This window comes from Nyctibius grandis, chromosome 15, assembly GCF_013368605.1.
Source record: "Nyctibius grandis isolate bNycGra1 chromosome 15, bNycGra1.pri, whole genome shotgun sequence".
NCBI lineage: Eukaryota > Metazoa > Chordata > Aves > Nyctibiiformes > Nyctibiidae > Nyctibius > Nyctibius grandis.
The window spans coordinates 9,825,985-9,839,727 of record NC_090672.1 but is presented as its reverse complement, the minus strand read 5'-3'; the positions used below and the strand labels follow the sequence as shown (position 1 = coordinate 9,839,727).

Genomic DNA, 13,743 nt, shown 5'->3' with positions numbered 1-13,743 from the left:
TCTTCCTTGAATATAAGAATGCTAATGTCTGTTATAGAGGGAATGTTACAAATTGAAAACCAAACAATTATTAATGACCTTTGATCTATTGTAACTTAAGTAGAATTACTATTGAATAGCATTCATCTTTGGAGTTTGAATTACTTAGCATCTGTCTCAATTCTGTTTGGTTTTTTTTTTCCCCGAATCAGACCAATTTTATGAATTGTCTAGGCTTCTGAATGACCAGAGATGCCCACAGTGGGATGTCTGCATTTTATTTTGTGATATTATTCAGCAGATTAATTCTGCTAAATTGATTAAACGCAGTTATAATTCATTGGCTTTTTCTGCAGGACAGTCTTTCTTCCCGAGAACTTCATCACCCATCCCACCCATCCCTGTTGCATTTTTACCCCACCCACAAACTTGATAGCCCCACTGTGTTGTCACAGTTTTTCCAGCCAAGAAGGATTTGTGTTGGTCTTCCCTTTGGAGACAGTCAAATCTCTTCATAATCAACTAAAAAAGAAAGGGAGGAAAGGCTGCCATACAGCAGTGAACATTATCATATTCTTGTTCTTGAAACTAAGTTGAGTATGTTGGGTCCCAGGCACACCCACCTCTTCTCTTCTGCAAAGCCAAAGATCGGGGCACCAATACTGGACATAAATAAAGACTAAACTTTTTTTTGTTTAATTCCTTTTTAAAAAATTAGCCTTTGTATTGCCTCTTTCAGCTTTCTTTTTGTGGTTTCTTGGTGAAGTGTTACTGATAGAGGAATAATTCTGTAGATTTACTAGGATGGCTTTGCTGCTTCTCTTTTTAAGATGCTTCCTGAAAGTTTGCACGTGTGTTATACCCAGAGTAGAGGCTCCACCGTTGGCTTTTCAGACTGCAAAAATTGTGAGCCTTTTTGCAAAACAAAAGGAGTTTAATGACACTGGTTTTAATTTTTTGTAAGTTATGTGAGAATGAGAGAGAGAATATTCGGATCACTGTACACCTCTGGAAATTTAATGGAAGGTGGTTCTTCTCACATATCTGTTTTATTTGACAAGTGCTATCACGTTTGTAGAAAACTAAGTTAAACAGCCTGTGATTTGAGCAACAGTGGTTAATATCTAGGAAAACAGTATCCCCTTTGATAGTATCCCCTTCAGACTTGGAGTCTGAGACTGCCTTCATTTCTAATAAACAGTAGTAGCTTCTTGTCTGTAAACAGCAGTTAATAAGAAAAAGTGTTATGTGTTTACAGGAATCCTACAGGCAAGTCATGAAGATGAGGCCAAAAGACCTGTGGAAACGATTAATGATAAAATTTCGTGGGGAGGAAGGCCTTGATTATGGAGGTGTTGCGAGGTAAACAGTCTGTCCTCTGTCTCTCCCCCTGCACCCCAACCCCACCAACGGCACCTTTGAGTCCTAAACCAGTCTTGTATCAGCCCTGTTTCCTTTTCCGTTATCTTGTTTATATTTATTTCTGTGATGTCAGAAGAATATATTTTCGGATAGTCTTTTAGAGGAAAAACTGCATCAAAAAAGAACTGATGTATTGTAAATAAATCAAAATGCATGTTACAGATCGCATCAGACATCTATCACATATGCAAGACAGACTTTGGGTATCTATTGAAATTACCATATTTTTCTTCAGTTAGGAAAGCTTGGGTATCTGAGAATTTACATCACTAACTACTCAGCTTTGTGGCAGAACTTTGATAAAAAAATATGCTTTATCTCAAATTATCGCTGCTGTTTGAAGCAAAATGTTAAAAAATAGCAGCAGGCAACTAAAGTCTGTCAGGAGTCTATGAGGTTATTTTTCACTTGCTTATAAAAAGTGAGATTGTATGAAGATACTCTTCACATTTTAAAAAACCGTTAGGAATTGTAGGCCAGTTGCACAGATGCCGGTTTACTTCACTGAAAATACTCCCCACCTCTGGCATGTGGATCTGCTTTCTCTAAATGAGCGTTGACTCATTTAGGAGTATTCCTCGTTTGCGTTGCATTGCATTTTTTTACCATTAGTATTCATTTCCAAGTACAGCTGATGCTCCCCAACAGCCCATCTTCTGCAGCTGTAGCTTGGCAAGTCACCCGGGGACCCCGGCCGTTACGCTGCGTGTACCTTCATGACGCCACAAATGGCCAACAGAGTTTTCACTTCATCCGTTCCTAAATATTTTAACGTGCTAATTAGCCATAACTAGTAAAACAGTCTTGTTGAATCAATTACTATTAACTGATGATGATAATAGTGTTTGAAATAAAGAAGTTACAGATGTTATTGTGCACTATTCTCCAAAGTATCTGCTGGTTTTTTTCGGCACGGGGTTTGTTTCTCGTCTGTATGCCGTGGAGCCTCTGCCATCTTCCATACATGAATACAGGAAGACCAAGCTAGAAAGTGTTATGGTTTTCCCAATTCTTAGACCACTGTTTACTGATTTGTGAATATCTAATTAAAACTTCAACTAAATATATCCGTTACCTGAAGACAGTTTATATTAAAAGCTTTGACTTGAACACCTCTGTAGTGTAGTCAATAGAATACATCATGTCTTGTCTTAGTTTGTAATGGATGAAGGAGAATCATAGTCAGAAATTCTCTTGGAAGTAACCTGGAGAAAAATCTTGGAAAGCTGGGAAATATATCAGCTATCAGGAGCTGTGCAGTTACTGAGCCAGTAAAAATAACTCTGATTGCAGCCTTATCTAAGCATGTTGAGAGAGAACTTTCTTCTCGTTTATGTTTAACAGTAAGATTTTTTAAAAATGATATTATTTTGAAAAGATTCTCAGTGTAGGAATGCATTTGTCTAAAGTACACAATAAATTATTTTATTTTCTTCAGGGAGTGGCTCTACCTATTGTCACATGAAATGTTGAATCCGTATTACGGTCTCTTCCAATATTCCCGGGATGATATCTATACGCTGCAAATCAACCCAGACTCTGCCGTCAACCCGGTACGACTGGTAACATGAGTTCTGTAAAAGATTGTTTTGTGACTAGAAATTAAATACATCTGGAGAGTGTTTTGGACTTAGGAACCTAATTCTCACATTAGTATTGCTAGAGACTGAATTTGTGCAATAATATAATTTCTTTTTAGTACCGATCAAAGAAACTTCTCAAATGTGTTCTTAATTTTCTGTAAGATGTCGATTTATGTTTCCTTTGGGAGAAATTAAGTTTATTTTGATTCTTAGTAGTAAGACTTCTGGACTGGAAGCGTTGTACTCAGTGCTGTGTATAAAAACAAACAAAACAAAAAGCTCTGGATATGTTGGGGGTTTTTTTTCTTTACTTTGTATTGATATTTTATTTCATATTCAGCAGATATAACCTGGAGGTCTTATTGAGCTGAATGGCTTAGTCTCTTCTTTCAATTCTAGGAACACTTATCCTATTTCCATTTTGTTGGACGGATAATGGGGATGGCTGTGTTTCACGGACACTATATTGATGGGGGCTTCACGTTGCCTTTCTATAAGCAGTTGCTAGGGAAGCCAATTACTTTGGATGATATGGAGCTGGTTGACCCTGATCTTCATAACAGCTTAGTCTGGATACTGTACGTACTGTGTATTGTTTCTTACAGTGTTAGAATTCTGTCTTGGTTAACATGTGATATAATGTTCCTAAATCCAATTGAAAGAAATGAAGTATATTTTCATCTGCTCAGGCAGATTTACAAAACATCTTCCTTGCACAGTTCAGCTTCTTTAAAGACTTAAAATGCTCAAGGTATTCAAATTTGGGGAGTAGTGGGGGGGGATAAATGATTACTGGGCTGTAAAGTGTGCAGTTCGTAAATTTTAATTTGTTAATTTTGCCTATTATTAACAGTAACATTTTGTTAAAATATAACCTTGGAACTTTGATAATGGTTTTCAAATATAACATAGTAAAAATGTATGTTCACCTTTTGCTTCCAAGCAGTAATTTGGAATGCTATTGAAAAACTAAATTGTGATGTCTGTCAGATCTATTATGGCTGTAATGTATTCGCAGACTATGTCTTCACTGAGTCACTTGCTTATTTTTTTCCACCAGTGAGAATGATATCACAGGAGTCTTGGACCATACGTTTTGTGTAGAGCACAACGCATACGGGGAAATTATTCAACATGAACTGAAACCTAATGGCAAAAGCATTCCCGTGACAGAGGAAAACAAAAAGGAATATGTCAGGTACATCAATATCTTTTCCAGAGTTTTTTATATTTCCTACAGTGGGGAGGAACTTCTACTTATTTGAAGTAATTGACAGTGTTACGTTGTTGTTTTTTTTCTAAGCGGTAGTAGTGCAAGAGTGGTGGTGTGTGTATTCCTGTCAGTAAGGCCATTTTTTTTAGCTGGATAAATTGCAAGTTTATTGTATTTGAGTATGTCTTTCACAAAACCAATTTGCACTTGCTTGCAGACTTTATGTAAACTGGCGATTTTTACGAGGAATTGAAGCGCAGTTCCTGGCTCTACAGAAGGGATTTAATGAAGTAATCCCACAACATCTGCTGAAGACATTTGATGAGAAAGAGTTAGAGGTCAGTCCACTAATGTTATGTTATGTCGTCAAGTGTAACAATAAAAGCCTGAGGCATTCTTCTGAGACTGAGTAACATGCGAAGTTGGATCCCCAGTGCTTTAGGGGTTTGCAGGTGCGCTATTACAAGAAATACAGTTAGCAGAAGAGGTTACCAGGTCACACAGTCACTGAGACTGCGTGCGCCTTCCACTGAGAGCTAGCAGAGTGTTTCTCAAGGTGACATTTCATAGCAACTGCAAAAGCGATAGGAGACCCTCTCCTGTACCTGAAAACACAGCTGAACCTACCGAGAAGTAACTGCAGTGACCTCAGATTGTTTCAGAGCGTGTTACTCCAGCAGAGGTGGTCATGCATGTTTCTCACGGTGCAGTTTCACGATATTAAATTCAGTCCTGCCAGGAAAAATAGTCTGTCACTCCCTCCCACCTCCCACCACTTGCTCCCAGCCCTTCCTGTGCACTGCCCTGTCTTTGGTGTCGCAGCTATGCGGTTTTGCAGAGCTGAGTTACGCCAGACTAAATTGGCCCTGTAAATACAGCATGAGGAAAGGTGCTGCCTGGTGCTGTCACCAACAAATGGGCTACAAAATGTCAAGATCGGCATCCAAACAATATCCTCTCAAGGCAAATCTCACAGATCCCAAGCTTGTTTTAAAACTGAAATCTAATATACAGTCTGTTAGCTGTGGAACGGAGGTGTTTGCCATACAGAATGGCCACAAGGTAAATTATTCATGCTTTCTTCTGTTTGCTGTACTAGAATGTCAGTGATTGCTCTTCTTTTATCCTGAATGTTCTCACTGAACAACAGCAAGCCAGCCACACTGTTAGCCCAGAATCATTTTGCAGATGCAGAATAAGAAAGGGGAAGATCCAGTGTTCTTAGTCACTAGAAAATGTCTTCATAATCATATTCCCATTGAGCTTAAACTGATCCATTGTGGATCTCCATTTTAGTAGCGCTGAAAGCTCTTCATGAGGAGCGAAGTCTCTGATTTGTAGTACGTGTGTGGTGTGACAAGAACAAGTTTACTTTTGAGGGTCCAGAGTTGTACCAGCCAAACTACCCCCTCAGCTACACTCCAGAAAGAAATACTGAGTTCAAATGTAAATTATGCATGCACTTTCACACAGCGGTAGAGTCTGGGCTTCTGCTGTTTAATTGACAGGTCAAGGCACTTTCATATAAGCTTATGAAATGGTTGATGGTTGTTTTTTTTTTAAATTTGAATTAGGGTCATTTAAAAAATTGTGTACAAAGATAAGATTAAAAAAAGAAAGAGAAGTTCTGTTTCTGTATTGCTTAAGATTAGTGAGAGGTTATAATTTGCCTTTGGTATAAAATCTGTCAATTTTTTCAAAATCAGTTCTCATTTGGCTAGCTTCAAAACCATTTTTATACCGATAAACGGTGAAATATTTCATTATATTTTAAATTTACAGCTCATCATTTGTGGACTGGGAAAAATTGATGTTAATGACTGGAAGGCAAACACTAGGTTAAAACACTGTACCCCAGACAGCAACATCGTGAAATGGTTCTGGAAAGCTGTGGAGTTTTTTGATGAAGAGAGGAGAGCGCGACTTCTCCAGTTTGTGACTGGCTCTTCCCGAGTGCCTCTGCAGGGCTTCAAGGCATTGCAAGGTAACAGTTCTCCAGGAGTAACTGCCAATGCCGGTACTCGGAGGAAGCAGTAGGACCCATCACAGAAACATCAGCTGAACGTGAGGCTGGGTGGCTGCAATGGCACTTTTTAAGAGCGATTTTTAATGGTCTGATGAGTAACGATCACAAATAGGATTTTTTGTGTGTTTGTTTATTACCTTGTTATTCAGCTGTAAATGGCTCTTTTGTTTCAATTAAGCACTTCATTCTCTGGCAAGAAGTTCTGATCAGCACAGATCTTAGTGGGGTTCTCCTTATGTTTTTTTCTGGAAGCCTGTTTTTTAATTTCTGTCTTTTACAAGCCCTCATCACCTGTACAGCTCTGGGACCAGAAAACACCAACATAGTGTCTTCCGATTCTGACAGCAGAGGCACTGCGTAATGCTGACTACCTTTATTGTAAGAGCAACATAATCACAGGCAGCCCAGGCATCAGACACGATCGCCTTCATTACTGAACTTCAGTGGAAGCTCTGGGTCGCTGTCACAGCAGCTCTGGCTGCAGGCCATGCTCCCCTGTTAACACAAGAGTTACCCTATTTTACCCTCTCACAAGATGAGAGAAAACCGCCCAGGGGAAACATTGACCATAAACCACTTTAACAGGTAGAAGATTCCAGGAGAACACAAATGCTGTGGTACCAGCTGCCACACACAGAAGCCAGTTGCTCTAGAAACCTGTTTCTCCTTCATTATCCCTTCAGTATCAGATAGAAGCCTTTGTTTTCTTTTTCCTCTGTTTTTGAGCTCTAAAATGTTCAGGAGCATTAGAAGCTCAGGAATATTGAGGTTTTGAAGCAATACTTTAAGCAAAGTATGGTACTTTAAGTGATACATGTTTAAATAATATTGCAAAGGGTGGAGGGACTTCTTCTGTTAACCACCTCAGAATAGTTACAAGTAATGTTAACCCTACTATTGATGTGCATATTGTTACTGTAGTGGAGTGAGCTGTTTGGAGAATGGTAGTGGAAGTAATACCAGTCTAACATTATCTGCACTGCAAGTTTTAGTATGACTATACTAGTAGAACAAATTCTTCGTTGAGCAAATGAAGCCTCCCTTCCTACAGATCTGAGTGTGAAGGCTGTCGGGCTTTAGACCGAGTTGTACTAACGCAGCACAGGCAGCTCACATTCTTGTTTGACTGCAAAGAGTCCCCACAAGAAAGACTGACCCTGCGGATTATGTTCTTCCATGTCTGTCTACTCAGGCAATCATTCCAGTTTTGCTAAGGTTAGGGCACTTGTAACCTCTTCTGTCCTTTGTGAAATCTTCAGTGTGTACTAAGTCTAAAAGACTGCTCTGCTGCAGTCTTTTCCTTAGCAGAGAGGTTAAGGGCATCTCTGGGTACTCAGATTAATTCAACAAAACTGTAAGAAGTTGGTATTGTGACTCTTCTATCGAATTTGAATGGAATTGGCCACTACTCAAGACTGTTATAAAATGGGGACAGATACAGCTGCCTGAGTTTTGTTCTGGAGGAAGGGTGAGAGAAATTAAATTTAAATCTGTTAGAATTCTATAGTGCACTCTGTAAAACAGGTATTTTATTCTTCCTTGTCAGTGCTTTGTTTTTGTTTATCTTTCAATGGTTTAAATAACTGCATGGTTATCGTGTGTGGTGGAGGGGAGGAATCCGTGCGATAGGCACTGTGAGTTTGTTTTGATTTTTTTCCTGCCTGTTTATGATCTCAGCTTTCCTTGTGCATAGCTTCTCTTTTTGTGGCTTTAGTTACTTCTTGTTGTTGTTGCAGTGCAACAAAGAGATTTCATATTATACAATACAGTAGTAGTAGAGATCTCTTCTGGATTTTCAGGTGCTGCAGGCCCACGACTATTTACAATACACCAGATTGATGCCAGCACTAATAATTTGCCGAAAGCTCATACCTGGTAAGACTTTTTCAGGTCTCTATTGTGATATATAGATTTAAGACCAATTTTCTGTCTCTATATTTTGAGCAGTCTTTTTTTTTTCTCTCTCCCCCCTTTCTGACATAACAAATGCTATCCATAAAGGTGTGAAAAGTAGAAATTGTTTTTATGTACATGAAGTTCTGTTGGCCTCGTTAAGTGTTGCTTTGTCATTGTTTCAAGTAGGTTAAACGAAGTGTAACAGAGCTTGCGAGGTGATGCTTGAAGTTCCAGGTAGCTGAAACTTTTTTGCCTTCTGTCCACAGCTTTAACCGAATAGACATTCCTCCTTACGAAAGCTATGACAAGCTATACGAGAAGCTGCTAACTGCCATTGAAGAAACATGTGGGTTTGCCGTGGAATGACCCTTCACAGGCTTACCTGAGACTCTATTTATACTCCTGTCAGCCAGAAAGCCCTTCCCTCAGCCAAGACTCAAGAAATGCTTGAAATACAGGAAACTTTCCCTTTTCTACACTAGGACACTGGGAGGGAAAGGACAACTTTGGAATATTTTTTTTTTTAATTTTTTTTTATTTCAAGAAAATAGGTTCTGTGGTTCCTGCCATAGGATCATTCAGCTGCTATTAAAAACTAATATCTTGAACATACAGAATGCTGACTTTTCCTACATTTCAACAGTTAAGCAGTATTCTATACTTAAAGACTACTACTATTTTTATAAAAGGTAATCTATTATATTTGCCTACCTGATTTCTATTCTCAAATACCAAGACACAACTTCAGCAGTCGGTACAAGTCACGTTTCAGCCTGTTTTAAATGTATGATACTGAAAAGCATCTATACCTGCTATTTTTGGAAAAAAATATTTTGGATTATTCTAACTTTGCATAAAATTGGCTGAAAGAATCATTAATCTTTTTAATTAAAGCCACTTACATGTTAACTGCATTTTCTTATAGTAAAACATTATATTCTGCAATGTAAATTCAATTTAAATGTTACCACAGGGGGCTTTTTTATATTTTTCAAGCATGAATTACAAATACAATGTTTTGGGGTCCTATTTATATCACTTGTCAGATTCCTTAAACAAAATTTCTAGTGTGAGTGACACAGACTGTGTTTGGTACAGTCCTTGTGTTAACATGTGGAATAGACCTTTTTTAATGAACAGCAGACGTTTTGAGTTTTTTAAAACAGCATTTTTCTAACAAGTCTGTCAAGAGTATTTTTTGTTGCTTTTGACTTTAAACTCTGCATTTTTTGACTTTTTAAGCATGCTGATGAGGTGATACTTGACAGCAGAAGCCTGTCAGCAGTTCGTTTCAGAACCCATCCTGTCCAGTCAACCAAAGTTTGTTTGAATGCAGCCAAATCACGTTATGTATTTGTTGATGCTAAAGATTTATCAGGTAAAACATGTTGTAATCTTTGTCTAGCTGCTCATGACACGTGGGTTTAAGTTACAACTAAGGAAAAATGGTGTATTGACTGAAATATGTGTAATGTGCTTTGAAAATGAGGTTTTAAAAGCACATAATTTATTGATTGTAGGGATGGAAGTAAGTATATATATGAATTATGACATGGGTTGATCTCTTCAAAGGGGAATAAAATGCACTACCAGTGGAGGGAACTGAACTTTAAAGTTAGTTTGGGAATTCTCAGTTAAGATCTGTATGATCTGCTTGTGGTGTGTAGGTGAATCAGTCTGCTTAAGAGATGGTGGCATTCTCCTCTCAGCGGTGAGAATATTTGGAATAAGTAGCATTTTTTTTTTCCAATCAGTGTTGTGTTTTTTTTAACTTAGGTTACAATTAATCACCAAATCTGCACTATTTTTACACTGCCAATGAGAAGAAAGTCAAGGGTATTGAAAATGCTAAAAGAATGGGATGTAAAGAGCTGTTCTGGTTTTGCAGTGTAAGTCACACAGTGAACTAGCTAATTTTCTGTCTGTTCTGTGGACCTTGAACTTATTTTGTTCTGCCAAATCTGACTGCCACAGTGAGTAAACTACTACTGGATGTTGTGTATTAGAATAGTGGGCAATGGACTACTTTTGTAGAATTGTGGTAAGAATCTGGTGAGCCAAATCCACATGTTCATTTGATTATTTTTTTTGTACAGCTGTTGCTGGAAGGTTTGTTCTAAGAGACTTGCTTCCCATTCTGGGCTGGCTGCAGAGATGAGGCTACTTAGGGATGTAAACATAAAGCCAGGAAACTTGCTTTGACAGACAGGTTTGAAATATCAGACCCTTTTTTGCTTCATTTCAAGGGACTGTTGCACTCATGTAAAATGGCTGGTGGCTTTGCACCTCCAGTTGGGATTCCTCATTCACGGCTTTCAGGTAATACTGCTACCAGAGAAGCTACCACTACATCTGTCCCGGTTGCCTGGGAGAGCAAAGTAGGTTGTTGCCCAGTGTGTTTCTTACTCCGTACTGCTGCCCGTGGTTGGGACCACTGCTTTAGACACTCCCAAAGACCTCTTCTCACCCCTGCAAGTTCTGAGGTATGATGTGAATTACTATTGACAGAGACTTCACAGAGACAGGTTCTTTTGACCACTGTTCACAGGATAGATACTCCAGTGTTGTAGAAGTGGTAATTTTTTTTTTTTCCTGCTTTTGCTCAGGCTATGGCTGCAGCCTCCCTGGTCATGAAACATGTAACATCCAGTTTGATCCAGCTTTTGGGAGAAGTCAGGACTCTGTTAGGTGATTCAAGGGGGAAGGTATGCTGCTGTTCCCTTTGCACAGCTCACCTCAGCACTATTACTCAGACTAAGACTGTCTCTGTAGTGTCTCCTCAGCACATCATCTCTAGCCACCTCCCAGGAACCTTCTCCCTGTCAGCCTACTTAGGCTGGTACATTTATTGAACGCATGGTTATGGCCACCCTTATGTTGTAAAAGCTTATTTTTTGAGGAGGGAGGAGATGAGCTCTGCAGAATATAGACTCTAGATCAGCTGATAAATACCGTTCACGTTCACAGCAGCCTTAGCAGTACATCTGTTTGTTCTACCAAACATTTTGGTATGGCATAGAGAATTTTTTTTAACTGCCACAGATAAATATTGTAAATTTAATATATTATAGGCAAAACTAGACAAATCTACATTTGACTTTCCATAGCTGACAGATGAGGATGAATATACCAAGTATTTCGAGTGCCTTTCTACCTTTATAATGACTGAGAGCTTTAACTAAAGCACCTCATCACCTAGTCAGATGTTTATCTGAAAATGTTAAAGGGTTGATTCCTTTGCAAAATTTTGTTTCAAGATCATGTCAGCTACTTTCCCCTCAAAAAGGTGCTAAGCCTAATATTGCATTTTAACCTTGGACTTTCACCCCATGATTAATGTGAATATTTATTTCAATGTGTCCCTCTTCCTGGGTTTTACTTTATCCAGTCTTTAGTTGTTTTAGAGAGATGTCACATCATGGTTTTATGCTGTTGCTTTTCATTATGAATGTTTAATTATGAACAGTGACTTTTGTAGATTTCAAATATACAGTACACAGTTGAGTTTCAGAGGATTTAATTTCTCGGTGTAAAGAGTTTTGTAATGGTGCTTTGTACAGTATGTATTCTAATTTTTTTTTTGCACATAGTTTCAGTTTCCCTAAACTGATTTATTTGTACCAAATTTTTGTGTTGTACTAAAGTCCAGAGCACACAAGCCGTTTTTAAATTCTTGTTCTACAACACTACATCTGTATTGAACTTCTGGTGCGTTTAAACTGGCTGCATTGATGGAAGTAAGAGCTTTGCTTCTATACCATAAGTATGCATCATACAGCTTAATGTAGCATGCTCCAATTGCTTCAGATTTTAAACAGCACCATATAGTTAACAGGTGCCATTTGTTGTACTTTACACTATGTAGTAGGTTTCTGGCTCTGCCACATCCTCAGAGCTTTGTCTGTAGTTGTAATTAGTTTATACAAGTGTAATTACCCCTCCACAAACTGACAGTTCTTAGTTTATCATTTCCATTGTATTTATTACAGAGTGTTTTAGCATTGGTATCATTGTATTTTCACCCAGCTGTTACATGAGCTTTAACAAAAAAAAAAAATCTGTATAAAATGGTTTTTAAGTACTTAATGTATGTACCCATGCAGAAGTTGAGCAATAAATTGTATGCTGTTTGCACTGTCACAGCATCAATGGTTTTAAAAGTTTTAAGTTTTTCTTAATTAAATATTTACTTTAAAATGTAACCATATCATTTTTAAGTAACTCAACTTTGTTTCAGGAGAAAACAGTTAAAACTCGGTGTCTGTTCCCTACAGTAAGGATTGTGCTAAATGTTCTAGTCACACAAAAAAGGTCTTACTTTGGGCTTGCATGTAATGGTGTACACGTGTCTTGGCCAGGACTTTATCTGGGCATTGGTGCACGGATGTCTCCTCTCAAAGTTAACCGTCTTCCTTAAGTGAAGAAAAAAGGTAAATAAATCTGGTAAATACTCGTTAAATTTGATCAACATTGCTGGTAAATATTGTCCCTTAGATAAAGACTTTCAATTAGCCTGGCTTACAGCAGGTCCCAGGGAATGGTGGTTAAGGAAGCCAAGGTGCGGGTTTCTGGTTTTGTGGAAGTTGTTTGTTGTGTGATTTCTGGGTTTTGTTTTAAGTGAGGTGTACCATGCTCTAACTGCCAGCTGCTTTGTTTAATCTGTAAAAGAAGCATCTCCAGCTGCTGGGGGCTTTTTTTTTTTTTCTTCCCAATGCATGAGTCTTAATTCACTGTGGTGTCAATTCTGTAGGAGACACCATCTCATGGCAAGCTTTAAATATTATATATACAATGCAATTAATCCCAGTGTATCACTTCACACATGCAGTTTTAAGCAAGAACTCTTCTACTAGAGCCTGTTTAAAATTACACTTCAGTTCATCCCCATTACCAAGATAAACTATTTTAAAATTGCAATTTTGTCAAGCAGAGGAGAATATATCAGTAATGAGCTTCACTAATTATCAGCTTGGGCTTATGTAACTTGTTCTCAGTTTAAGTATTCATTGCTCTGTGTTTGTATCTCATAGGGCCCATAAAGCATGGCTGCTGAAACTTGAATTTTCTACCAAGCAATGTAATGTGGTGTTTATAGCACATGATGATTCTAGAGAGGTAGGTGTAGTGCGAGTTGTCAGCTCCTACTCTGCCTAGAAGCAGACCTTACAACCTGAAGTAAGGTAAAAGCTGAATGTTGGAATTTTTAATCACTATTTACTCCAGCTTCACAGTGACAGAACTAGAACTAATCTGCTTCTCCCTTAAAAAAATCTGAACAGGGTACCCTTGCAAAACTTCTGTCCAAATAATCTGCTTGTAAGAGCAAACAGGGTAAACTACCTAAGTTGTTACTGCTTGTCCATTTGTATATAGCATTCCTATGACTCCCTTTGAAACAGATCAATTGAAACAAACCTTTGCTTGTTCACATGTGGGCTTACGTAGTTTTGAAAACCCTGTGTGAAATCCAACAATTTAAACACCTGAATACTCCTGTTGAGAATAATTAGCAGTGCTGTCCACAGGTCCTTTCCAGGTTTCAGTTCTTGCACAAGCTTATATTTTACTGCTTTAGTTTTCTATTTCGAACTACTTTTTCCAATACATTTGTACTACAGGAAGTA

The 13,743-nt window shown here is 38.2% G+C and overlaps 1 protein-coding gene across 2 annotated transcripts in view; it reads left to right on the top strand.

Annotated features, from left to right (window-relative positions):
• The window catches only part of SMURF2 (SMAD specific E3 ubiquitin protein ligase 2), a 65,812-nt gene extending 53,533 nt beyond the window's left edge, over positions 1 to 12,279 (top strand). Inside the window, exons 12-20 of one of the 2 annotated variants that reach the window (XR_011049243.1) lie at positions 1,238 to 1,341; positions 2,840 to 2,954; positions 3,384 to 3,562; positions 4,045 to 4,182; positions 4,415 to 4,535; positions 5,980 to 6,181; positions 8,023 to 8,098; positions 8,386 to 8,808; positions 10,366 to 12,279. Coding sequence is in view for 1 of the 2 variants with exons in the window: in XM_068413141.1 (XP_068269242.1) it covers positions 1,238 to 1,341; positions 2,840 to 2,954; positions 3,384 to 3,562; positions 4,045 to 4,182; positions 4,415 to 4,535; positions 5,980 to 6,181; positions 8,023 to 8,098; positions 8,386 to 8,485 (1,035 nt within the window). In the remaining variant the exon portion in view is untranslated. Of the gene's footprint in view, positions 1 to 1,237; positions 1,342 to 2,839; positions 2,955 to 3,383; positions 3,563 to 4,044; positions 4,183 to 4,414; positions 4,536 to 5,979; positions 6,182 to 8,022; positions 8,099 to 8,385 lie in introns of both variants that reach the window. The other variant, XM_068413141.1, reaches the window with a different exon arrangement.
• The last annotated feature ends 1,464 nt before the right edge of the window (positions 12,280 to 13,743 follow it).